The sequence below is a fragment of the Maylandia zebra genome, linkage group LG5 (genome assembly GCF_041146795.1).
Source record: "Maylandia zebra isolate NMK-2024a linkage group LG5, Mzebra_GT3a, whole genome shotgun sequence".
In the NCBI taxonomy this organism is placed as follows: domain Eukaryota; kingdom Metazoa; phylum Chordata; class Actinopteri; order Cichliformes; family Cichlidae; genus Maylandia; species Maylandia zebra.
The window spans coordinates 33,326,622-33,350,048 of NC_135171.1; the positions used below are offsets into that span (position 1 = coordinate 33,326,622).

The 23,427-nt window shown below is 40.1% G+C and overlaps 2 protein-coding genes across 20 annotated transcripts in view; both read left to right on the forward strand.

The window, feature by feature from the left end:
* ece1 (endothelin converting enzyme 1) overlaps window positions 1–12,059 on the forward strand; it is a 31,058-nt gene extending 18,999 nt beyond the window's left edge. For all 3 annotated transcript variants that reach the window (XM_004547457.4, XM_004547456.4, XM_004547455.6), the window contains 16 exons: window positions 3,203–3,415; window positions 3,520–3,644; window positions 3,752–3,898; window positions 4,208–4,273; window positions 4,538–4,726; window positions 5,349–5,491; window positions 5,738–5,852; window positions 8,120–8,230; window positions 8,310–8,408; window positions 8,545–8,622; window positions 8,740–8,843; window positions 9,097–9,207; window positions 9,648–9,715; window positions 9,788–9,978; window positions 10,413–10,508; window positions 11,183–12,059. In XM_004547457.4, the coding sequence (XP_004547514.1) occupies window positions 3,203–3,415; window positions 3,520–3,644; window positions 3,752–3,898; window positions 4,208–4,273; window positions 4,538–4,726; window positions 5,349–5,491; window positions 5,738–5,852; window positions 8,120–8,230; window positions 8,310–8,408; window positions 8,545–8,622; window positions 8,740–8,843; window positions 9,097–9,207; window positions 9,648–9,715; window positions 9,788–9,978; window positions 10,413–10,508; window positions 11,183–11,359 (2,033 nt within the window). In that variant the 3' untranslated portion in view covers window positions 11,360–12,059. The remainder of the gene's footprint in view (window positions 1–3,202; window positions 3,416–3,519; window positions 3,645–3,751; window positions 3,899–4,207; window positions 4,274–4,537; window positions 4,727–5,348; window positions 5,492–5,737; window positions 5,853–8,119; window positions 8,231–8,309; window positions 8,409–8,544; window positions 8,623–8,739; window positions 8,844–9,096; window positions 9,208–9,647; window positions 9,716–9,787; window positions 9,979–10,412; window positions 10,509–11,182) is intronic.
* A 2,038-nt stretch (window positions 12,060–14,097) lies between these two features.
* The window catches only part of eif4g3a (eukaryotic translation initiation factor 4 gamma, 3a), a 72,385-nt gene continuing 63,055 nt past the window's right edge, over window positions 14,098–23,427 (forward strand). For 11 of the 17 annotated variants that reach the window (XM_012918135.5, XM_012918140.5, XM_012918141.5 and 8 more), the window contains exon 1: window positions 14,099–14,797. In XM_012918135.5, the coding sequence (XP_012773589.2) occupies window positions 14,622–14,797 (176 nt within the window). In that variant the 5' untranslated portion in view covers window positions 14,099–14,621. Of the gene's footprint in view, window positions 14,798–21,828; window positions 21,848–23,427 lie in introns of those variants that run through there. The other 6 variants (XM_012918143.5, XM_012918146.5, XM_012918136.5 and 3 more) reach the window with 4 other exon arrangements.

A 23,427-nucleotide genomic window follows, 5' to 3' on the forward strand; every position in this document is an offset into this window, starting at 1 on the left:
GTGGGAAGAAGCTGGAGTGTCTGCCAAAAAACAGACACTGGGAAGACATGCAAACTCCATAGAGAAGGCCCAAACCCAGAATATTCTTGCTTTAAAGTGACAATGCTGACCACTGCTGTCCTAAGTGTTTTGAAAAGTCACCTCTGCAAAACATGAAATGGAAAAGGCACAAGAATGCTACACCCATTTTAATTACAGTAGTACCAGTTGGCCTCATTGCTTAATCAAAGAGACATGACTCTTTTTTTAAAAAAAAAAAAGGCACCAGGCTTTGTTTTGAATTTCCCTGCCTCCAGGGTTTAAAGGTTATATTTGTACTTCTAAATGTGAAACTATAGCAAAAAGCTTACTTACTGCACTTTTTTCATTGTTCTGCACAAGGAAAGACTGTAAGACTACAATTTGCGAGGGGTTATTAAATAGGGAGTTGTGCAAAGTTTGTTCTTACTAGACTTATTAGATTCTTACTAGAATGTCTGGATTAAGTTTCTTCAAGTCTAAGCCAGAGACCTTATAGAAGAGAGAGGCATGGCACTCAATGTTGTAAAAAAGTAAATATGACAGAATTCTATAATGGTCCAAATGAAGAGTGGGCAAGTAAACTTGAAATTATATTAAAACTAAGTCTGTAAACTTTAAGCTTCAAGCAAACACTTAGGGTTTTATTTGAAGTGTTATTAACATAAACTTTTTTTTTTTTAATGTTAATAACACTTCAAATAAAACCCTAAGTGTTTGCTTGGGGGTATTTCCCAAGCCCAGAGCAAAAGCCAAGTGGTGAAATTTGTTTCTGGAAAGACTTTGGTATAGCAAAGTTAACTAAATACACTGAACAAAAATATTTGGGAACCGCTGACCTAGAGGATCGCCTGAGACCAGCTACCCAGACAGCTGCAGCAACAATTGGTTTGCATAACCAAAGAATTTCTGCACAAACTGTCTCAGGGAAGCTCATCTGCATGCTCGTCATCCTCATCGGGGTCTGGACCTGACTGCAGTTCGTTGTCACCAACTAGAGTATGCAAACACTCACATTCGATGGCGTTTGGCACGTTGGAAAGGCGTTCTGGTCACAGATGAGTCCTGGTTTTCACTGTTTAGGGCAGATGGCAGACAGCGTGTGTGGCGTCGTCTGGGTGAGCAGTTTGCTGATGTCAACGTTGTGGCCCATGGTGGCGGTGGGGTTCTGGTATGGGCAGGCGTATGTTATGGACAACAAACACAGGTGCATTTTATTGCTGGCATTTTGAATGCACAGAGGTACCGTGACGAGATCCCTAGGCCCATTGTTGTGCCATTCGTCCACGACTATCGCCTCATGTTGCAGCATGATAATGCACGGCCCCATATTGCAAGGATCCGTACACAGTTCCTGGAAGCTGAAAACATCCCAGTTCTTGCATGGCCAGCATATTCACCAGACATGTCACCCATTGAGCATGTTTGGGATGCTCTGGATCGGCGTATACGACAGTGTTCCAGTTCCTCCCAATATTCAGCAACTTTGCACAGCTATTGAAGAGAAGTGGACCAACATTCCACAGGCCACGATCAACAACCTGATCAACTCAATGCAACAGATGTGTTGCCCTGCGTGAGGCACATGGTGGCCACACCAGATACTGACTGGTTTTCTGCCCCCCCATAAAGCAAAACTGCACATTTCAGAGTGGCCTTTTATTGTGGGCAGTCTAAGGTACACCTGTACATTATTCATGCTGTCTAATCAGTCCCTTGATATGCCACACCTGGGATGGATTATCTTGGTAACACAGATTTATAAAGATTTAAGAACAATATTTGAGAATCATGGGTCTGCTGAAAATGTTTCTACATACACAGATGTTTGAGTTCAGCTCAAGAAAAAATGGGAGCAAAGACAAATGTTGCATTTATATTTTTGTTCAGTGTAGTTCCAGCTCCAGACATGGGCAGTACTGATATCTTACCTCAAGAGTGGAAATCAACTTTGCTATAATGAAAGATGGTTTATAGGAGAATTTTCAATAATGCAATTCAATGAGTTTTTAAAAATAAATAAATAAATATAATTATAATTTGTTTTTTAATAAAGTAAAATTGCCAACTGAGGTAGAATCCCATGCTAAATTTTTACAAAAATCCTAAATGTATATTATTGTGGTCCTAATATTCCTTCACAAAAGTGCTAATATAGCTAGTGAAAGAGAAAAGTCTTGCACAGTGTTGTCGAATTATTCATTTTATTATTTTTGGCTAGTGGGGATTAGTTTCTTGTATGTGAGAGATGAGGAAGAAAAGTCTAAAGTAGAAATGTGATTGTTAGATGCTTAAAAACAACCCTAGCTCTCTCTCTTGACCTTGTTCATTATGGAAAAAGGAGTTTATGGAATTGTATTGACATCCTGGTGGCGTCTCATCAATGGTAGCTTCCTTAAATTTACCATGGGAAACGTAATGCCACTTCCTCCAATTCAGCACCACAAGTCAGATCACACTTTGAAATAACAAAAGGAACAAGGATGAAACCTCCTAAGGGTACTAACATCATCACAGCACATATGTCTCAGTCTCTGTCTCATACCTTATATGGACAAGCTGAAGGTCTTACAGGAAGTTTTGTAGTAGAGGTATTCACTGCTTACACTTCTGTAAATGTTAAAAGGTTTCTGTTCAACAGCTTTAATGTTTAGAACAGAATCTATAAGCCTCAGTGCTCTGCTTGGTTCCTCTTTATTGTTCTAGAGAACTAACACATATATACTGTATGGGAAAGTGTCATCTTAGATTTGGATGTTAAAACAGCTCAAAAGACATGTTTGTGGTGTTTGTATAAAAACTGTACTTGACTCCTGAAATAATGAAATGATTGCTGAAGTAATCCTCAGTCTTCTGCCCTTTTCTGTTTAATATATTCATCTATTAATCAGACACTTTGATTAATAATTATTTATTAGTGGAACATGCCACTTCCTCAAAGACCTGCCACGTATCACTATTATTTCTAAAGAATATTGCAATACGCAGTCCCTTCAGGTTGTATATTTGTTCTTCTAAGATGATGGATTCCAGATGGTCAGAAAACCCTGGTTTTCTGATCCCACAATGAATTATTTTCAGATTATCCATTTTGGTTGTTTCCCACTAGCTGATAATGCTGAAAGTGAATTATCCATGAATTTAATATGCTTTAAAACAGTTTTTTGCTTTTTTTGTGCAACAGCACACCCAGGCTTGTGCCTAACAGAGCCATGCATTACTGTGGCCAGTGCGGTTCTGGGAGCAATGGACCGATCCGTAGATCCCTGCCAGGACTTCTATAACTTTGCTTGTGGGGGCTGGATAAAAAACAACCCACTATATGAGGGAAAGTCCCGCTGGGGTTCTTTCAGCAACCTGTGGGAACACAACATGCTTGTAATGAAGCAGTTATTAGGTAAAGATCCTTTATTTGAATGCAGTTCAGTGTTTTTAGTTTTTTTTACCCCCATATTTTTAGCTTGTTTTTTCCACTGGTGTGATTTCATTGTATTTGGGCAGAAAACACAACAATGAAAGGTTTAAGTGATGCTGAAGAAAAGGCCCAGCGATATTATGAGGCCTGCATGAATGAGACCAAGATTGAGGAACTGGGAGCTAAGCCACTCCAACAACTAATTGACCAGGTATGGTTATTCAACTTTAAAAGAAATCATTTTTATTGATTTTAATAAAATTGATTTTCTTGGCTCCATTAGTTTCTGAAAGTGTGCTTAATTCCTGTCTGTTCCAGATCGGAGGATGGGGTCTTACTGAACCTTGGGACAAGGACAACTTCCAAAAAGTTCTGCGAACCGTGTCTGTCAACTTGCGTACTTTTCCTTTCTTCACTGTGTTTGTCAGCACAGACTCCAAAAACTCCAGTACTAACATCATCCAGGTGAGAAGAACAGAAGTTAAAGGTTTAACAGCTTCCTCGAGGACAGGTTTTATCTATTATTCTTGGACCGATTCCTTTGTTATTGCTACAGTATTGGTCTATCTGCTTTCAAATGAATTCATTCCTTTTGTAGGGTGTCACAAGACTATGACAAAAAGGAAAAAGTGGGATCTCTGGCAAGTTTCTGCATTAGCCTACATGCTGGAGTTGCCAGGCTAATGCAGAAACTTGCCAAATGAAAACAAAAGGGCTGATTTTGAGCTTATACAGAGGCCGAACGGAGTCATAGGCTGTTTCTCTTAACACTAGGTGGATCAGACCAGCCTGGGACTACCTTCACGTGATTACTACCTCAACAAAACTGCAAATGAAAAGGTATTGTCTACAGTGTTAGACTGGTTTTAGTTATGACGGTTTGCATGCAAGGGTGCACAGTAATTTAAACACACCCTGAGCCTCGTTGCCTTGTTACAAAAGGAAGTCAAATATTTAATAATATTCCTATTTTGGCCTCGGGGGATAAACTCTGCATAGTAGCATGTGGTTCCATAGTTTGAATTCTTTCCTAATTTAAGTTTATAATGCATTCAAACATTTTCTCCATACAACCCTGTCTCATTGTGCTGCCTTTCTTTATAGTATCTGACAGCATACCTCAACTTTCTAGTGGAGTTGGGAGTTCTTCTGGGTGGCACAAAGGAAAGTTCTCGGGCCATGATGGAGGAAGTTTTAGATTTTGAAACCACCCTGGCCAACATCACAGTCCCTCAGGAGGAGAGAAGAGATGAGGAGCTCATTTACAATAAGATGGAGGCAAAGGACCTGACAGTGAGTGTCTCCAGAGATCTCTTCTTCTAACTTCAGGTTTAACCGCATGTTTCTGGGGTTCCAAAGCTGTCTCAGTTCCTACTGCAGACTTAACAGGCCCTGGAGTATGTCTTAGCAATTGTGTAAAGTCTTTCCCAGTTGCGTATCATAAGATGTGGATTGCTACAAGCACTCTTGTGTAACAACAGTACTGGTTAGTAAGAGCGATTCTGTTGCTTCGAGCTTGGAGTAAGCATTTCATGTTTTTCCTAATATTATAGGTTTCTTATGTCTAAGTTATGTCTTTGTTTTGTTTGTGGCTGGCTTTATGCTGCACACTGTATGTTTGCATGTGATACCTTGTAGCTAGATCAGGAAATGCTGTGGTTTACTGAGAGCCTTTGTGTGACTGCCATTTAAAGATTTTGGGGTGAGTGAAGTCAGATAGGCAAAGTATGCTGAACTTCCAGTGTAGGCCTCAGTTTTGATGGTATCGGCAAAGGGAAGAACAAATGTTTGCAGTATTTAAACTTTCTTCAAATGTCAGCTGCACTGTGAATGACCATGAATGTACGTTAAGATCACTGTAAAGAAGCCCAGACTCTTCTCATCATTCCTCAGTTGCTTGTTTTGTGTGTTGCAGACTCTAGCTCCAGCAGTGGACTGGATGCCATACCTCAGAGAAATGTTTGCTTCTGTGTCACTTAATGGATCAGAGCCAGTGGTGGTTTATGCCAAAGAATACCTCCAGAAAGTGTCTGACCTCATAACTAAAACAAATAAAAGGTGAGGTGCAAAGAAACTCTTAATCATTTTTTTCTTTAACGTGTCAAAGACAGGTTGCATAACGTTGTGAACACAGCTATGTAAATATGTTCCCCTAGATTTATTATGCAGTCAAATAAATAAAATGGAGCAGAGGAGATCAACAGTCTACAATAACTCTTGTACATTTACATGATAAGACCAACTGCTTGGATTTATTGTGAATTGCCCCTTCTTCAATTAACAGATATTTTTATCTTTTGTAAGCCTTCTCAACAACTACATGATGATGAAAGTAGTGAGAAAGATGGCCTCAATTTTGGACCAAAAGTTCCAGGATGCAGAGCAGCGTTTCCTTGAGGTCATGTATGGAACCAAGAAGGTAAGGGATGAAGCCTTAGGCCTTGTCACTATAATCAATGTCTTCCTGGTTATCTCAACACTCGATGGGCATATTGGAATGCATCTGGGCACTGGCAGTTAAATTGGATATAAAAACATGTCAAACCAGCTTTAACTGGTGTTAATGTTAAATCTTTGCCAGATCAATTTGTATTTATTTCTATAATACTGCTTCTGTAGGGATGGGTTCTATCCTTTTGTGATCCTAAGTAAATTAAGTTCACATCAGTAATCAGAAGGCAGTTTATATTGTAAAGACTCTACAAATTCTAGCAATTAGACTGCCCTTATATGTGAAACTATTTGGCAGCAGTGGGGAGGAAGAACTTAAACAGCCACCAGACTACAGGAGAGGAAGACAAACGTTAAAGGCATGGGGGGGTCTCTTTAGTGCATAAGGGGAAGTGTCTCAGTGGTGAGCCTATAGCAGCATAACTAGGAGATGGTTTGAGGTCACCTGATCCAGCCCTAACTGTAAGCTTTATCAAACAGCCTTGCATCTAATCTTAAAGTAGAGAGGGTGTCTGTCTTCAGAATCAAAGCTGGAGAGGTGTCTAATAGCAGAAGGCTCAAACTTGCATTATAGATGGCTTAAATATGCACCTTCTTAGAAACGAGTGGCAGTAACAGCTAGGGGCAGAAGTAAGAATAAAATGAATATGTAAAGTGTTCACTTCATAAAATGCAGACACAGTAACGGGAATCTGCAGTTTCCTGCTCTGAAAACACTCCAACTCCAAACTGCATCCTTCTTTGTTTTTACTTGCATTTGAAAGTTTCTGGGTTGATTCAGAAATGACAGCTTGTTGAGTAATTCCTGCTTTAAGAGTTTGCTCAGTGACATAATGTAAGCATACAGTCTTGTGACATTTAAATTCAGATCAAAGGGTGCATTCACAAAAATGACAGCAAGTTTGCTCACCTGACTCATTATGTTGAACTTTGTAGAGAGCGGAGTTAAACTGTCCAGGTCTTGAGTTGGCTGCTACATAAATACAGTGGCAGTAAATGACGTCACACCTCCCCAGAAAGAGTACAGATAATCTGCAGTCTTGTGAATGCAAAGTATTCACACTACTTTCCTATAATAGAGGAAAAAATGGCTGACATACAAAGAGCAGTTTCAACTTTCTAGAGAGCAAAGGTTAATATGGAGTTATTTTTACAGTAAATAAAACCCAAATGATTTGCTCTACGAAACACAATGATGCTACAGATTTTATTTTTTTATTTTTCAAACAAATAAAACTTTATGGAAGGTCAGCTCAATCTCTAAAGTTGTGCTTCCTGTTTGACTGTGAATACTCCAGTGACTTCATCCCTTATTGGAGGAAGATCTGTTCCCTGTCTCGTTACCCACTGGGGTCAAGCTGAAATAACAAACCAATACTCTGCGTGCGTCTTTGTTTCTGTTCCACATCTCATTTTCCATCTGTATGCCGAGCGGATTCTAACGTTTTCTTGCTCTGAACGCTTGCGTCTTTTTTTTTTTTTTTTGCCTACAGCTCTGTCATTTTCACCTGAAGATAAACTTATGTTAATCTAGAGGTAGCAAAATTAGACTTTGCAAATACAAGGAAAACCTTTAAAAACTGTTATGAGAAATTAATTTTGTAATTGCAAAATTTAATTTGAATAACTGAGGTTTGTTTTAAAGTGCATTTTAGATTTAGGGGAAAATGACAAATGTAACTACTTAACAAATGAAAGAGTTTCTGGTATCAGTGTGTTGTGACTCAGGGCAGCATCAAAAATTGGGTGTGGCATGTAGAGTGCTGTGAGCTATATACAATCGCTGAGCCTAGAGAGATGGCATTTAAAATTTGCTTAAAATAACAGCTCGAAGGTCATAGACCAAGCAATTTATCAAGTATATGGTTCACTTTCTATCAGAGGTCTTGGCATCCTTCATAAAATTGTTCAAAAAAATAGTAGTGTTACACCTTAATTATATATTCTAACAGCAGGAATGCAATAAGCAGGATGCAGACCTCCACTTCAAAATTGGTGAATTTATTTCTAGCCATGTAGATCTGTTTATCATAGTCGGGGTTCTAGGCAATTTAAATGCAGCAAGTTAAAACTTATGAGGATTAGTCATGTGTAATCTGGGAAATCTAGGAGGTGGTAACTAATCTGAAGCAAGAAAAATATGGCAGCCTAAAAAAACACTGCACAAGGCAAATGACACCTAACAACCAGTGAAGGGTGCATCGTTTTCTTTAACGCGTCTTGGGTTTTTTGCAGAGCTGCACTCCACGCTGGAAGCTGTGCGTCAGCGACACAGACAGTGCCTTGGGCTTTGCTCTTGGCGCGATGTTTGTCAAAGCCACCTTTGCTGAGGACAGCAAAGCCATTGTAAGTGTTTCAAGGTTCTTCCTTCAAAATAGCATCTGCGAGAGATCGATTGACGTCTCTTTGTCTTCCTGTGCTTCAGGCTGAGAAAATGGTTACAGAAATTAAGCAGGCATTTGAGGATGGATTGAAGTATGTGAGCTGGATGGACACAGAAACAAAAAAGGCAGCAAAAGAAAAAGTGGGTATAAAGCATCCCCCTGGTGCTTTATGGTGACATCTGTGCATGAACTGTTTTCTGTGTAGAAGTGGCAGAGAAATGCAGCACTGCCATCTGCTGTGAAAATATGTCTCTTACAAATTGTCGTCTTTCACAGGCAGATGCAATATACAACATGGTCGGGTATCCTGAATTCATCATGAATGGCACGAAACTGGATAAAGTGTTCAATGATGTAGGTAAATGCAAAAGTGGATTACAGGTCCTAACTTCTCACTTTTGTTTGTCATGGTCTCTTTTGCCTGATTAAAATGCTGAATTTTATTTTCTGTTACTTTGATTCCTCTTTCAGTTTGCTGTGGTGTCAGGCCTTTACTTCCAGAATGTTATGCAGTACTACAACTTCTCAGGCAGAGTGACTGCAGACCAGCTGAGGAAACCTCCCAACCGAAACCAGTGAGTTCCTCAGTTTTAACCCTCTTTCCCACCATCCTTCTCACAGGGGAGGTAGCACACTGTTATGGGAGTGAATTTCTATTGGCGTGTGTGCATTATACTGACGTAGCAGAACCAAACTTTGTCTCTAATTGAGCTATGGAGGAGGGGTTAGATTAAGGTTCCCATTAGTTTCAAACTGATCTGAAGTCTGTGTAGGAACAGGAACTTGATGTTGATCTCATGAGGTGCATTCTTGTACCTTGTTTTGCAGGTGGAGCATGACCCCTCCAACAGTAAATGCCTATTACAACCCAACAAAAAATGAGATGGTTCTGCCTGCAGGAATCCTGCAAGTTCCATTCTACAGTCGCTCTTGGCCTAAGTATGTCCTCCATGTGTTGTTGGAGTTTGCTAAATAAAGTAATTAACACTCTTTATTCTGCTGTGAAAGGCATTTATATTTGGCTGACAAACTGACCGTCACATTTACTCACATTCATATACTACTGAGATTCAAATCCAGAGCTGCTGCTGCTTTGAGGCAACAGTGCTAACAGCTGTTCCACCCAAACACAATTTTCCACCTTCTTAGTCTTTGTGTTCACTTGAAGCCAGTAGCCACTTAGATTAACGTGAAATACAAATGACTTTCTCACACTTGAGACCAGCACCTACACTATTTAAGCCTCTGAGGTCTGAGTCATCATGGGTGATGATATCATAGGCGATCAAAAGATGTCAGTTTTGGCTTTAAATCATTGTCTGTGACTTAAAACTCAGCAAATCTGTTTAACAACCCTCTAAATTTTCTTTATTGTGTAGAGCTCTCAATTTTGGTGGAATTGGAGTTGTCATGGGCCATGAGCTGACTCACGCATTTGATGACCAAGGTAAAAAAATCTTAATTTGTATTTTCAGAGTGACTTAAACTTGACCAAAACTAATAATATTTGTATTCAAAGGCAGGGAGTATGATAAAGATGGAAACCTACGCCCTTGGTGGAAGAACTCTTCTGTTGAAGCTTTCAAGACGCAGACCCAGTGCATGGTGGAGCAGTATGGCAATTACAGCATCAACCAAGAGTCTCTGAATGGAAGACAAACGCTGGGAGAAAACATCGCTGACAACGGTGGACTCAAGGCTGCTTACAACGTCTGTCAGATAAGAAGCACGGCTCACCTTGAAACCTCATGAAATATTTAAATGTGCAGAAAGGGGCTTTCTGTGAGCAATGCTGGTATAAGACTGTATTTGGGTTATAACCAAGTTTTGACACATTGCATGCTTACAAGGTCAGACGAGCAGTGCACAGATTTGCCATTAAGCCCCTGTAGCAGTTTATCTCTCAGGCCTGCTGTGGGTCATATCATTAATCTGTATTGGAAAAAGGTTGTCTAGTTTACAGTGAAGCCTGGAAATGCAACAGGTGGCTATGAGTGGCCTTGTCAGCCTCTAGTTACTACTTCACATGCACACATTCTTTCCATGTAATGAAAGGTCATAAGCTGTGAGGCAGATGACCAAATGCTATAGAAGCAAAAGTGATGCCCTAGAAGTAAATTGAGGTGCTTCTTTTTGTTTTGAAGGCTTATTTAAACTGGATTAAAAAGAACGGTGAGGAGGCCACGCTGCCAGCGCTGGGAATGACGAACCATCAGCTGTTTTTTGTGGGGTTTGCCCAGGTTTGTACCAACCAACACTGCTTCTGCTTTAAAGCCTTAATACACATCTGGGGGTGTGCTTTGAGCTGTAAACTGTTCAGAATAACAATTTGTGGTTACCATCTTGGCTTGGTTCTCAGCGTTGCATTTACCACACTCAAAGGATACACAAGTTTGCCACACTTGTTCCTGTTTGTTTCTGACAGGCTCTAAGAAAGCTGGTATGTCACAGATCTCGATTGTATGCTTGTATGCAAAACCATGGCTGTAGGAAGACAACAAGACCTATTATAAGCTTTGTAGTGTAAAACTCTGTAATAAACACCAATGCTAAAACCCTGCTATAAGATGGGTGGTGGAGGGGACAGGTTTGAATAGAGAGATTTTGATCTTAAAGTCTCTCAAGATATGCTGCTCAAAAATTAAAGGAACACTTAAATCACACACTGGATCTTGATGAATAAAATATGAAAGTTGGAAAGTACATACTAGTCTGTGGAACTGAAAATCACTCCAAAAATCAAAGTGGGAGACAAATCAAACTTTTTGGGCTTGTCTTGTTGTTGCCTCTCAAATGTACCTGTTGTCATGGTAATTTGCACCGAAGCAAATTATTCTCAACAGCTTTTTGAGTAACTCTGAAGGATTAGGTAGACAAATAACTCATCCTTGTCTCATCTCTGTTCCTCTCACAGGTATGGTGCTCTGTCAAGACACCTGAGAGCTCGCATGAGGGCGTTATGACAGATCCTCACAGTCCTCCGAGATTCAGGGTCATCGGCACAGTGTCAAATTCACGTGAATTCTCAAAGCACTTTGGATGCAAAGCAGATACTCCCATGAACCCAAATCACAAGTGTGAGCTTTGGTGATGCCTCGTTGATCACGGAGTTTAACAGGAGTGAAACTGACACTGGGGGTGGGGGTTGTTTAAGATGCCAACAAAGCCTCATGAGACTGAAAGTCCCCTTTTGCTACTTAGTGCTTATCAGGCTGTTTATCGGGACAAAATGTGGCTGCTGTGTTGGAAGGATTGCAATCTTCACTACTTCTATGCAAAGACTGTTTTAGCAAACTGCATTCCCCGAAATTGAGATTTAATGTCGCTTTATTTTGTTTTTGGTTTGTTTGAACGCTTTGAAAAACCACCTGATAGTTACGATGGAGGAACCACTCTTCTGGCTTCATATTTTCAAATGAGCAGATTAATGGGACTTTTTGTTACTTTCCACTGAGCTTCCATCTGCTGCTTTTATTGAATGTTATATTTAAAGTTTTTGTTCTTTTATACAAGTGAACCAGGAATTTAAATATTTTTTTTTGTTTATTTTTTTTTTTTTAACCTGAGGAAAGTGCAGTTAACACTGTTTTGTTTTTTTTAAAGCCGTTAAGGGGTAAAAAAAATACTGTTTTAATGATGCAAGTGTTTGCCTTTTTAACACTTAATATTCCAAAAATGTGTACAGTTTGGTCAGTGTCATTCAGAACTTGAGTAAGCAGAGCCACAATGTGCCATACCCATTTATACATTTTGTCACAAATTTTGTACATTAAAACCAAACTAGAAACATTTCCCTTGTTCAGTTTATTTGATTCATGCATCACTTTAATTCACAGGCAAGATTCTGACCTGACACACGGTGACCAGAGGCTCAGATTCTGCATACGTTTTGTTTGGGTCCAGTGGTCTTCCCTGGGCTAATTTTGGGTGTCATTTGACTTTTTGCAAAATGTTTTCTGCATCAGTTTCATTGAAATATCTATGAAAAGAGTTGGGCACAGGTGACACCTGCCAAATTCATAGACTAGAAGTTAATGCTGTAAGGTTCTTCCACTTTGGTGGGTGTTTTGTTTTTTCTTTAGCAATACAATCCTCAAGTTGTTGTTCATTATCCCTCTTGACTAAACTTGATGATCTGGCTTTCTGTTATCTTCAGTTTGCCTTGATTCAGGTGTAATCTGAATTTCTGATATTGGGTTACTTTGTCTTTTACAGTAGTAGGTTATAGGTGTAAATGAATATGTTGCCTGATCATAAATCAGATTTTTAAATGGCTCAGACATGTTCAAAACCTTTGTGCATTCAGAACATTTCATGTAGACCGGTTTTGATTTGTCAGAAGTACATAATATGATTAGACAAACTAGCAACAGTATGAGGGTGGAAATTAAGATAAGAGATAAGATAAGATAGAACTTTATTAATCCCTCGGGTGGGTTCCTCTGGGAAATTCGACTTCCAAAAAAAGCACAGCAACGACCAAAGTTACAGTTACAGAACTGTTATATACACACACACACACACACAAAAATACAGAGACAAATATAAATAAAATATACAAAGGGGATAAATAGGAATAAAAAATACAAGTGAATTGCACATTTCAAGTATTGAGTCTATTGCACTGTTGACTATTTACAAAAAGTATTGCACAAGGTATTGTACAGTGAGGTGCAGAGGCACTACAGCTTAGTTGTTCCCCCCTCCTTTGTCCTCCTGTTTCCCCTCCCTCTCCCCTCCAGAGAGGAGTTAAACAGTCTGATGGCGTGTGGGACAAAGGAGTTTTTAAGTCTGTTAGTTCTTGTCTTGGGGAGAAGCAACCTGTCACTGAACAGACTCTTCTGGTTGTTTATGGCCGTGTGCAGAGGATGCCCAGCATTGTCCATAATGTCCATAATTGGCTCACAGCTTGAGGTTTTTGTTTTTTCTAAATGTTCTGGCTCCTTCATGGTTATTACCCTGCCTATGCGTGCAGGGTACTAGAGGATGAATGGATGTACAGCTGCTGCATATATCAATTTTTCTTAAGTCCTCTAATTTTATTGTTTTCACCACCTCCCAACTTAAGGTACTGCACTCAAGTCATTAACTACTGAAATTTTTCAATAAAATGTACTGCTATTCCTTTTAAGGTGATGCAAAATGTAGATTCCTCCTTGGACTATCTTAAAAGATCTTGGGCATCTGTTTTGTAAATGAATACATTGAATAAGGAAGGCAATAATCTCAAATTGTTTTCCTTATGTCTCAGATTTTTATGTGGGGGTAAAGGGTCTTTCACTGGCTCACTTTTAATAAAAGAAGAAAAAAATCAGTGCTGTGTTGTAATGCTGGTATTCCCAGGTCATAATGCACAAGTTTGGTCGATTTGGGTTGCATTTAGTCCCAGATTTGTTTGATATTCGTGCACTTAAAAGGGGTGAATTAGGAACAATGAATTGGGATCTTTTAATTCATGATTAATTTCACTGGTCTTGCCTACTTGAGATCACATTGGGATGTGACTTATGAAGTAAATTAGTTGGGCATCCTTGATCTAAGGGAAATGCCTTGCGACTCAAACGCGAGAACGGTAGATGGCAGTGATAACACACAATTGTTAACGCACAGCGCTGGTACTTCAATAGCCGAATACGTAAGATGATTATTTTTGTCCATACAGAAACCTAATTTACTATAAACACCTGTGCAATCTCATTAATTTATTTTAGTAGTAATAAAAGGAGCCGGGTTTGTTACAGTTAGCAGTTACAGTCGTGATGCGACCGTTATTAATTCTAATTTCAAACTGGATTTTAAAATAGTGAAAAACTGATTTGGAACACATTTGGGGAGCGTCAGCCACGCCGTTTTCGTGTTTTGGTTGAAGGTTAGTTGATTACCCGAGCGATTCCGTAACTGGCCGAGGATTGCCGAATCATCTGTCCTGCCCGGACTGCTGGAAGCGGCCGCAACGCCATGTTGGCGAAGTCTCTCATCTATGTGCGAAAAAAATGATAGAAAACACACTTGCCGAGAAGAAAAGGTAGATCGCCGAGGGAGGTTGAAGATCGCGGCGATTGTTTTTTTTTTTTAAACAGAAACGAACCGAGCCGGATCCGCAGAGGTTCCGGACGGGTGAGGGAGGCTAAACCTCCCACCGTCCCCATGAATAGCACCGCTGATCCTAACAGCGACTTTCCATGAAAAAAGACGTTTGTGTTGCTATTCGAGCTTCGTTATCCCAATTCGTTAAAGGGATTTTGGGGCCTGCTTCAAGAATCCGCAACGCTTGCTCTATGTATGCAGGCTAGGCGCTGTTTGCATCAGTATTTATTAAGATATTGTTTTTATTTGTTATTGATTTTTTTGCGATGAGTTTGCCACCGAAAGTGGTCCCCAAACCCGCCGCTGTCGCAGTTAGCGGACCTGGAAGTGGCCCCTCTCCGTCGAGCCAACTGCGGGCTACCCTGACCTCCGTGTCTCTGCCGCCGGGAGCCCCAACTGCTCCTCAGCCCGGCGCTGTTCAGCCACCCCAGTATCCTTTGACGTGGGTAACGCAGAAATTACTTGTGTTTTCATGCATAATTTTCCCCTGTGACTGTAGCACATACTGATGTTTAATTAGTGATTAATAGCAGAGGTTGGACGTGGGGATGATGGTTTCGTTTGGAGGGAGCTGGGAGGGGAGGGGACAATTACCTAGCTAACTGTGCTAACGTTAGCTCCCGAAGCCGGTTGTCAAAGCTAACGGGGGGAGTTGACGCCACACCACTGATTATCAGATATAACTGGCATGTTCCAGTAAAAGTGGTGGTACATGATAATGTTAAATAAAGAGGTACTATTAGGTACAGTAAAGCTTTATCACCGTATCTCAACACCGGTTACCGGCTTTGTTCAGCTTTGGTTGTTGACTAGCTGCAGTTATTGCACGGTGCCAGCTAGTTAATGCTAGCAAGTGCCCAAGTCCGTCAATGCAGCGTCGCAAAGCAGTGCAGCTTCCTGTGGCTTTATTATATGTAACGGAGCTAATGGTACTTGCCTAAGATTTAGGCCCGGCTTGTGGGAAATGGACACAGCTTCCAGTTTTACATTAACGTTTTGTTTATTTGTTCATCCGGAGAGGCCTGTCAGTGCCAGAGCTGAGCTGTGATGGTGACAGCCGTCAGAAAGATGCTCGCTTGTTTTAATGACCGTCTTGACTCTTATAATGAAGTCTGGTTTGGTATGATTACAGTCAGCTGAGAAATCTCTTTAAAATTCCTTCACAACCATTTCTGTTTGTTCTCCTGAGAATCTGTCTCCAAATATTTAGCAGGCACTGTGTAATTATATATAAAAAGTTTATAATAATAATTATTACGGCCTTGTGCTCTTACTCTCCTTTGGGTGTACTAGGGGATGGCCCAGTTTTAATCTCTACCCTCAATTTGGTGAAGTCATAGTGGTTATGTCAGCTTGTGTTTTATTTACAGCATGGTGTCAGTAGTGTGTGTGAGAGAGGATTAAGTTGATGTCTCCTGGCTGCCGGTGGCAGAGAGATGTATCTGTTTTGTGATCTGACAGCTTCTGCTGTGGCTTTGGGGTGTGATGGCTCAACCTGATTTCCTGCCTCCCACAGTCAGAGCCGCCCTGTGTTTATGACATCTGTAAGGGGCACCAGGTTGCTGGTTGTAGCAGGTGGTAGTATAAAGGTCCCTCTTGATTTGTTGCATGTTGTGATTTTTTTGATTTGTCTGTCAGTAAACCAAACACAACAGAAAAGATTAACATTCTCTTTATCTGCTGTTGCATGGCCTCTTTTGACTCTCAAGCTCTTTGTAATTGGTGCTACATTTGCTTAACCTACTTTCAGGTGCATGATAGTGAGGGCCTACTGACTGAGTACAAAAATACACCACCTCCACTTATCCATTTTAAACATTGTTTAAGAAAGACAGATAACAGGAATCCACTTTTTGCATGTAATTGTAAGTTATGGTTATTAAAAATTAGCTTAACCATGCTGCCTTATTTGGTATGATGTGCTATTGCTGGTTACTTTATGAGATTATTTGAGATTAAACTTGTGGTAAAACTGACTTGAATTAATGTGATTTTTAGAGGGAAAAGATTTTATAATGTCCCTGTAGCTAGTTATGGCAACAAGATTAAACTGCCAGGACCTCTCCCTGAGTGGCGTCCACTTTCCACTGAACCCCAGTGGCTCCTCTGGATGGAAGGCTCATAGAAGGGTGGGTTCATGTGGCTCTTTCGGGCTGGGCCCACCAAAGGTCCTCTTATAGGCCTGATTCCTGCGTGGGGCCCCGGAATCCTGGGCAGGGCAAATGGCTTCACTGAATTCCTTTTCTTTAGTGGGGTTTTCTGAATCACACTTAATCTGGTCCCTCACCTAGGATAAGTTTGTCTAGGGAGGTCCTACTAGGGGCAAATAACTCATGACAACAAAGCTTCTGGGACCACTTGGGCATGGAGACCCCACCCGCACTCCCCTACATATCCCGTGACCCAGCACCATGGTAAGGTAGAGTAGAGCCCTTCACATAGATGAGCGGCAAATGAGATGGTTCAGGCACCTGACAAGGAGGCTGTCCTTGGCATCTTGGTGTTTTGGGTTTGTCCATATTAGGAGGAGACCCAGAGCCAACCTCAGGACACTCTTGAGAGATTACCTTGGTGTCTTCCTAGGAAGAACTGGCAGAGGTGACTGATAAGGGACACTACTATACTGTGACCCTATAACCCAGATCAGTGTCAGAAAATGGATAGGGTTCACAATGAGTATTACTTTCACTGAAATTCTGATCATTCCTTGTTCTTTTGTTATTGATTGATTAAAAAAAATGCCTGGTGTGGCACGTTAACAACTTTTCAGCTCATAAGCAATAAAAAAGACGCTGTGGGCTCTCTTCAAAAGAGAAATAATCAGACCAATGATAAACAAATATTTTCAATTATTTTTGATTTAATTTAGTGAAGCATAAAATACACTTTAGTCTATCCAGAGAGCAGAAATGCAATTGTCAATTCACTTTGACAATGGACTATTTTTAAATACATCATACACAGCAGGAAGGTCCCACATGGTACAGATTTTTATTACTCTTTTGTAGTATTTTATACATGTTATCATTATTATTATTGTTATTGTAACCACTTAGTTTAGTGTTGGGCTCTAAAAACAACTTGGGTATATTCAGAAAAAGATTTTACACCTGTTGCCACTTCAAAGCCCTGTTTTCTTGTTGTTTTCCTACATATATGCTGCAGACAGGAAATACAATTTCTTTTGAAATATATAAGTGTCAAAGTCATGCTGGCTGATGTCATTCAGCAGGATAAACAAACTCAAGGAGATGAGTAAATGTTGGTTCCGATGTTTGACCGATGAATGTGGGTGTGTATTTGTTGATGGTGTAGGTTCAAGAGGTGATCACCTCGGTAGTTATCTTGGAGTCTGCATTCTGCAGTGGTTTTGTATTAAATTTTATCAGGAGGAAATAGCAGTCTAAATTAAACTGTATCTGCATCAAATTAGTGAAGTTAACAGTAAAATAAACCAAGCCAATTTCTTCTGGGCCTTCCCTGTTACTTCACAGATTCCTGTGAATACACTAGACTGTACAGCGTTTGAGTTTTATGTCTGTATGTAAACAGACCGTCTGAGTGTTGCCACTAGGCTGACCTCTCACTCTGTTGTGACCTCTAAGGTCAGGAGAGTGGGATCATATTACTCTCTGTCTGGCCTTGTGTGTGGGAATTTCTTCTTTGGCAAAGTTGGTGTGTGTCATTGTGGTTCCTGTGGGGGAACATGTGTGTGATGGAGGGGGGGGGGGGGGCAGGGCAGTTTGTCTGTTCCTGGTTGCCAGAGAGACGCCAAGCGCATGCGTCTGCTGCTACACTTGCCAGACAATGGCACTGCTGCTTAGCATTCAGAGAGAGAGAGGCCAAGGTGGCGCTTCCCACCATCTGCCAACAAAGGGCCAGGTCACCCAGCCTGCCTCAGCCCCCCCTCATTTCCTTCCATCCCCCCTCAGCTCACCTCACCCCACTGCTGAGCCAGCTGAGAAAACTGAGGGTTTCTCCTTATTTTTTTGCCCCCTGATCTTTTTTGTTGGTTCCCCTATCTAACTCCACAATTTCTAGACTTGCTCCTTTTTGTCTTTAGAATTTTAATAGTTTTTAAAATAATCATTAGTGGTTGTGCCCTTAATATTAAAAAAAAGAAGTGTCTTGAAAATTCCTGTAGAAGCCACTTGACTGCTATCTTTATATGCCTCTGGGAACTTATTTACTTAGTTATTTTGAAGCAGGATCTAAAATCAGCTGTTATTTCAGTGGTCAGCAGGAGATGAACACTGAACATGAAGATGATTGAGCGTGCGTCAAGGCTGCATACAAGATTTACTTTGTTTATCCCAAAAATGTGAAATACATGTTACAGCAGTCTGAACAGTGGAATATGACATTTACAAAGCTCATAAATACACAAAAGAAAGAAGCACAGGGTAAATAAAAAAAAAAGAATTATAGGAGGTCATTTAAAAAGGTAAAAATAATACAATACAACTCAACTCAAAGAAGTCAAAACAAATATATACTGGTATGTGGTGTAAGGTAGTCCTGTAGTGTAGCTGAAATAGAGGGTGCTTCTGTGCCCAGTAACTCAGTGGTGTTGAAAGATTTTATGGCAAAAGTTCCTGGTGCACATCTGTCAATAATTGCAGAAAATAGCCTATATGCTAGAGTGTTGTTAGCTTTTTTTTTTTGTTATATGTTGTCTTTTCATAACACCTTTGCAGCATATCGACCTAACATGGTACCTACTAGGGGTGCAACGATATTCGTATCGATATTGAACCGTTCGATACAGTGCTTTCGGTTCGGTACGCATATGTATCGAACAATACAATTTTTTTCAAAATTTTTTTTTTTCAATTTTTTTTTTTTTTTTTTTGTGTGTCCCGTTTGGATCTATAGCCATCAGAATTGTTGTCTTGAGGCCAAGAAAGATGCCAAGAGGATTTATTTTAAGTGGATCATCATATTGGTCCATTTGATTGACCTTTATTATAATTATGAATTTATTTTATTTTCAGTTGCAAACGGGACAGACATGACTGTGGGATAGGACAGGGGGAGAGAAAGAAAGAAAACCAAAGGGGAGAAAAAAAAAGAACAATACAAAATTTGTAATTTATTTTATCAACTTTCCTTCTGACGATGCTGTCTGTGTTGAGCGCTCAGTGAATCTGCATTTGACTACTCCGCCTAGGCTCGAGAGTGCAGCTTAGGCGGAGTAGTCGAACGCAGATTCACTGAGCGCTCAACACAGACAGGATGGTCAGAAGGAAGAGCGCAGGGCAAGCTAGCGAGACAGAAGTGGACCTCCCCACCCTCATTCAGATCTGGCGTTTGGAATTATTTTGGTTTTCATGTGACGTATGACCCTGAAGGTAAGCGAGTCATGGACTAAAGTAAAACAGTATGTTGGATGTGCCATGCAATGCTCAATTACATGGGTGGGAGCTAGTGTGTTAGCGCAGTTAGCTCGTTAACGTGTTGGCCGTCTAGCCCCTCTGTATAGGGTAGCTCGTTAACGGAGATTTGCCGTGTTGTGGCGTTAAGGTTATTTCAACGAGATTAACCTGAAAGCACTAGTGGGAACACAACGAATATGACTGCACATTTACACCACATCATCCTAGTGCAAAGACAAAAACAACAAGCATGCATGCTACAAACTTTAGCCGAGTCATTTAGACAGCTGTTAGCACAGGATTCTCCTTATGGAGACCTGATATGTTTAATATGCTGCTGAGAATATAGCCCAGAAGAAACGGATAGTATAGCTTTTATTTTGGAAAGAGACATTTCTCTGTAATAAACTCTCTTTTCCAAAGATGAGTGATTCCTCAATCAGATACAGGGCTCGCAATATCGCTAGCCCGACGTCCCGGGGCTATCTCTCCCCTGCCATTCGGGCTATTGTAGGAAGGAAAAATATATGTCAATGCTTTTGCATTCTTTCAGAAATGTAGCTGGGTAATTATGTCATTGGGTGAGCCACTGTCAATATGTGACATTGAAATCGTGTTTGAATTTGCGCTTGTTTTTTTGCTTTCACTTTGCAATCGCGCGAACTGTGTATAGAGAGCGACAGCACTGATCTGTGAGTGATGATAATTTGTGCACCAATTCCTCTGACATCGTCTTATTAATTGTTAGCTTACTATGCAAACATGACAAGTGAAATCTCCCTCAGCTTAAACATGTGAGAGGTTGATCGCGCAGAGAATCGCTGAGCTTATGTGAGTGCGGCAGGATATATATTTCACTACGATGACCTGGATGATTGAGAACCTTCACAGACAGATATATATTTTAGTTCTGCTGAGCCAAATAAGACAGGTCAGGGTGAAGAAGTGACAGCCAAAGAAAAGCTTACCACAAAACGGAGAAGTTATGACAAATCAGACTATAAGGCAAAAAGAAAGTGCAGCTTTATGGTTTCATGGACAAAAGAATTTCTGTGGCTGCAATATGACGAGCTAAAAAACAACACGCACAAGGGTTAGGGTTAAATTTAAAAACTGTACTTTTGTGTTAAAATATATATTTATAATTTTAATAAATGACAAATTAAAAAGGCATGAACATTTTTTTTTTGTATCGAAAAAATATCGAACCGTGACACCAAAGTATCGAACCGAACCGAACCGTGAATTTTGTGTATCGTTGCACCCCTAGTACCTACAGTTTAGCTATCTGCGATTTGTTCTGCGCTGGGAAGCGATCTGCTTACATCCTCTGTATTAGATCAGATCCTTTGACGTGTACCAATGTCTCAATAACCAGTTTTTAGGCAGTTGCAGTAATAGTGTTTGGTTGATGTAAAATTCTAAGGCACACTTGGACTTGCATCAACTATTGCAGTAAGTGGTGCAGAGGGTGATTATTTCAGTGACCCACTCTTTATATAGAGAATCAGTAGTATAATTTGATAAAAACCTGCTGAAAGGGTTTGCAGACTTTGCCCCAACAAGGTTTTTCCGCCCTGGGATTTGTATGTCTGTCACCATCTTTGCTGTTGCATAATCCTCCCATAAATTTCCAAGGATTCTTTGAGTGGCATGTCTCTCTCCTTTAATGTGGCCAGGCATGCAGTCACACTCAATGCTATGCACCTATGTAATGTATGTACCCAGCTGGTGGTTCTCACAGAACAGGAGTCCTGTATTTCAGGACAGGTGTGTGCAGCCTGCATGTGAAGATATTCTCATAAGCTCACTCACTGTGGGATGTTATAAATAAACTGCTGAGTTGTTATGAGCCAGCATTGAGGGCCGTTCTTTCCAAAGAGGGCGTGGCCTGTTGTAGAAGACGTCCTGTCAGTTCTCTCCCGGCATTACAATCTGAAGTGACATTTCCACATCATTGTGTATATTGTTTCTGTATTTACTTCTGCTAGAGCATTTCAGACACATCCTGGAATTAGTGGAAAACTGATATTTTCTTATCATGGACACACTGCTTTCAGCTGTTCTTATAATACTGTGCTTGGAGAGCCATCTCACCCACATGATGATGCTCTAAGGTCAGTGATGAAGTTGTTTATGTACTCCTGTCAGCAGGTAGTGCTATTACTTTTTCCATTAAAACTTAGATTTTTGTGTAGGTGCAATAATTTAGACTTTGCCCTACAATTGTACAAATTCAGTGCACTACAGCTAAATAATTGCTTAATTTGTGTGAAGTTGAGAAGGGTTTTTTCAGCGTGTAAGATCTGGGAAATTGTTGTTTGCTAAGCAGATTGAGTATTTGAGGACTATTTGGTAGCACTTTTTGTTTTGAGAGCCCAAATCATCCTGTTTTTATGGGTTACTTCTCTATGTTTCTTGCACATTGATTCTTATGAAAATTCATTACTGACAATAAAATTAATTAAAATACATCACATCAAACAAATTCGCATTTCCTCAATTTTCACAGAAAATAAGTGTTGCTGCAAATAAATGGTTACTTGGTAACAGTAAGTAAGGGCTGTAGTTTTTACCTTGGCAGCATTTTAGAGAGCTGCCTTTCCGCTTATATACAGTGTAGACGTACTGTTGAAAATTCCTCTTAAAACACAGCCTTGTCTTAAGCTTTAAAATTATTATTTAAAGTTTGAATGACAGCCTTGACCTTTGCAGATTTTATGTTAGGATCATATTACCTATATAAAAGGTGGATGTAGTTTCCATGTCTCAAAAGTGAAGCCAGTGCCAAACTGAAGTGTATTTTTTTTTTCATTGGCTAGCAGGAAGTGACTATTGTGGTTTCAAAAAGAAGCACCTTTTTGGAAGCCTATGGGAAAACTGCCCTTTGCTTCAATTGATCTGATGGCCTCAGACTTTACTGATAAGTGTATGTACTCAGTTGCAGCTTGTAAGGCTCATTGAATACAAAATAATATATTTCTTGGGGTCAATTGTTGTCCTCCAAAAGTTTTAAAAAGTAATTAAAGCTGAGGCAGGCCTCCTGCTTATGTCATTGACAAGTTGTTATCATATTAGTGTGCTTTGTCTCATCACTCAGTGTTCACATTCAGTTTTAAACACTAAAATGCTGACTGCATAAACCAATGCCATGCCAAGAAAACCATATCTGTCTTTTATTCTCAGTCTATCATGTAGTGCTAAGTTGTCAGCTAAAATTAGGGAGCTTGGTTTGTAAAGTGAATCCACAGATTTTGTGGGTGTATTGTATAGATACCTGCTATTTTAATTTTAATTAGGCACTCACCCAAATTGGAGAACACATTTCTTGGGCCATATTATTTGTTATATATTTGCAGTTCACCCTTGAGTTCACTAGCCCCAATAATGAATAATGTAAAGCTTTAATTTTAAGAGCAAGTTAATGAAAATTCACCCTTGAGACCAAAACCATTTTTTATACCAGGTTGTAAACATGCTTATTTTTGCCCCAACTGGCCATTCAAGGAACTGCATTTTTTAAGGTACATTGTGTAATGACTGACTCGTCAGTAAATATAAATAACTCTTTCTCCACCAGCATTACGTCAGTCCTCAGAAAGTGTCATGAGAACTAAGTGCTTTTAGTTGGTCAAATTCATAGTTGGTTGTAACTTACCTAATGTAAGTCTTTGAAAGGCATTATTTCTCATATAGG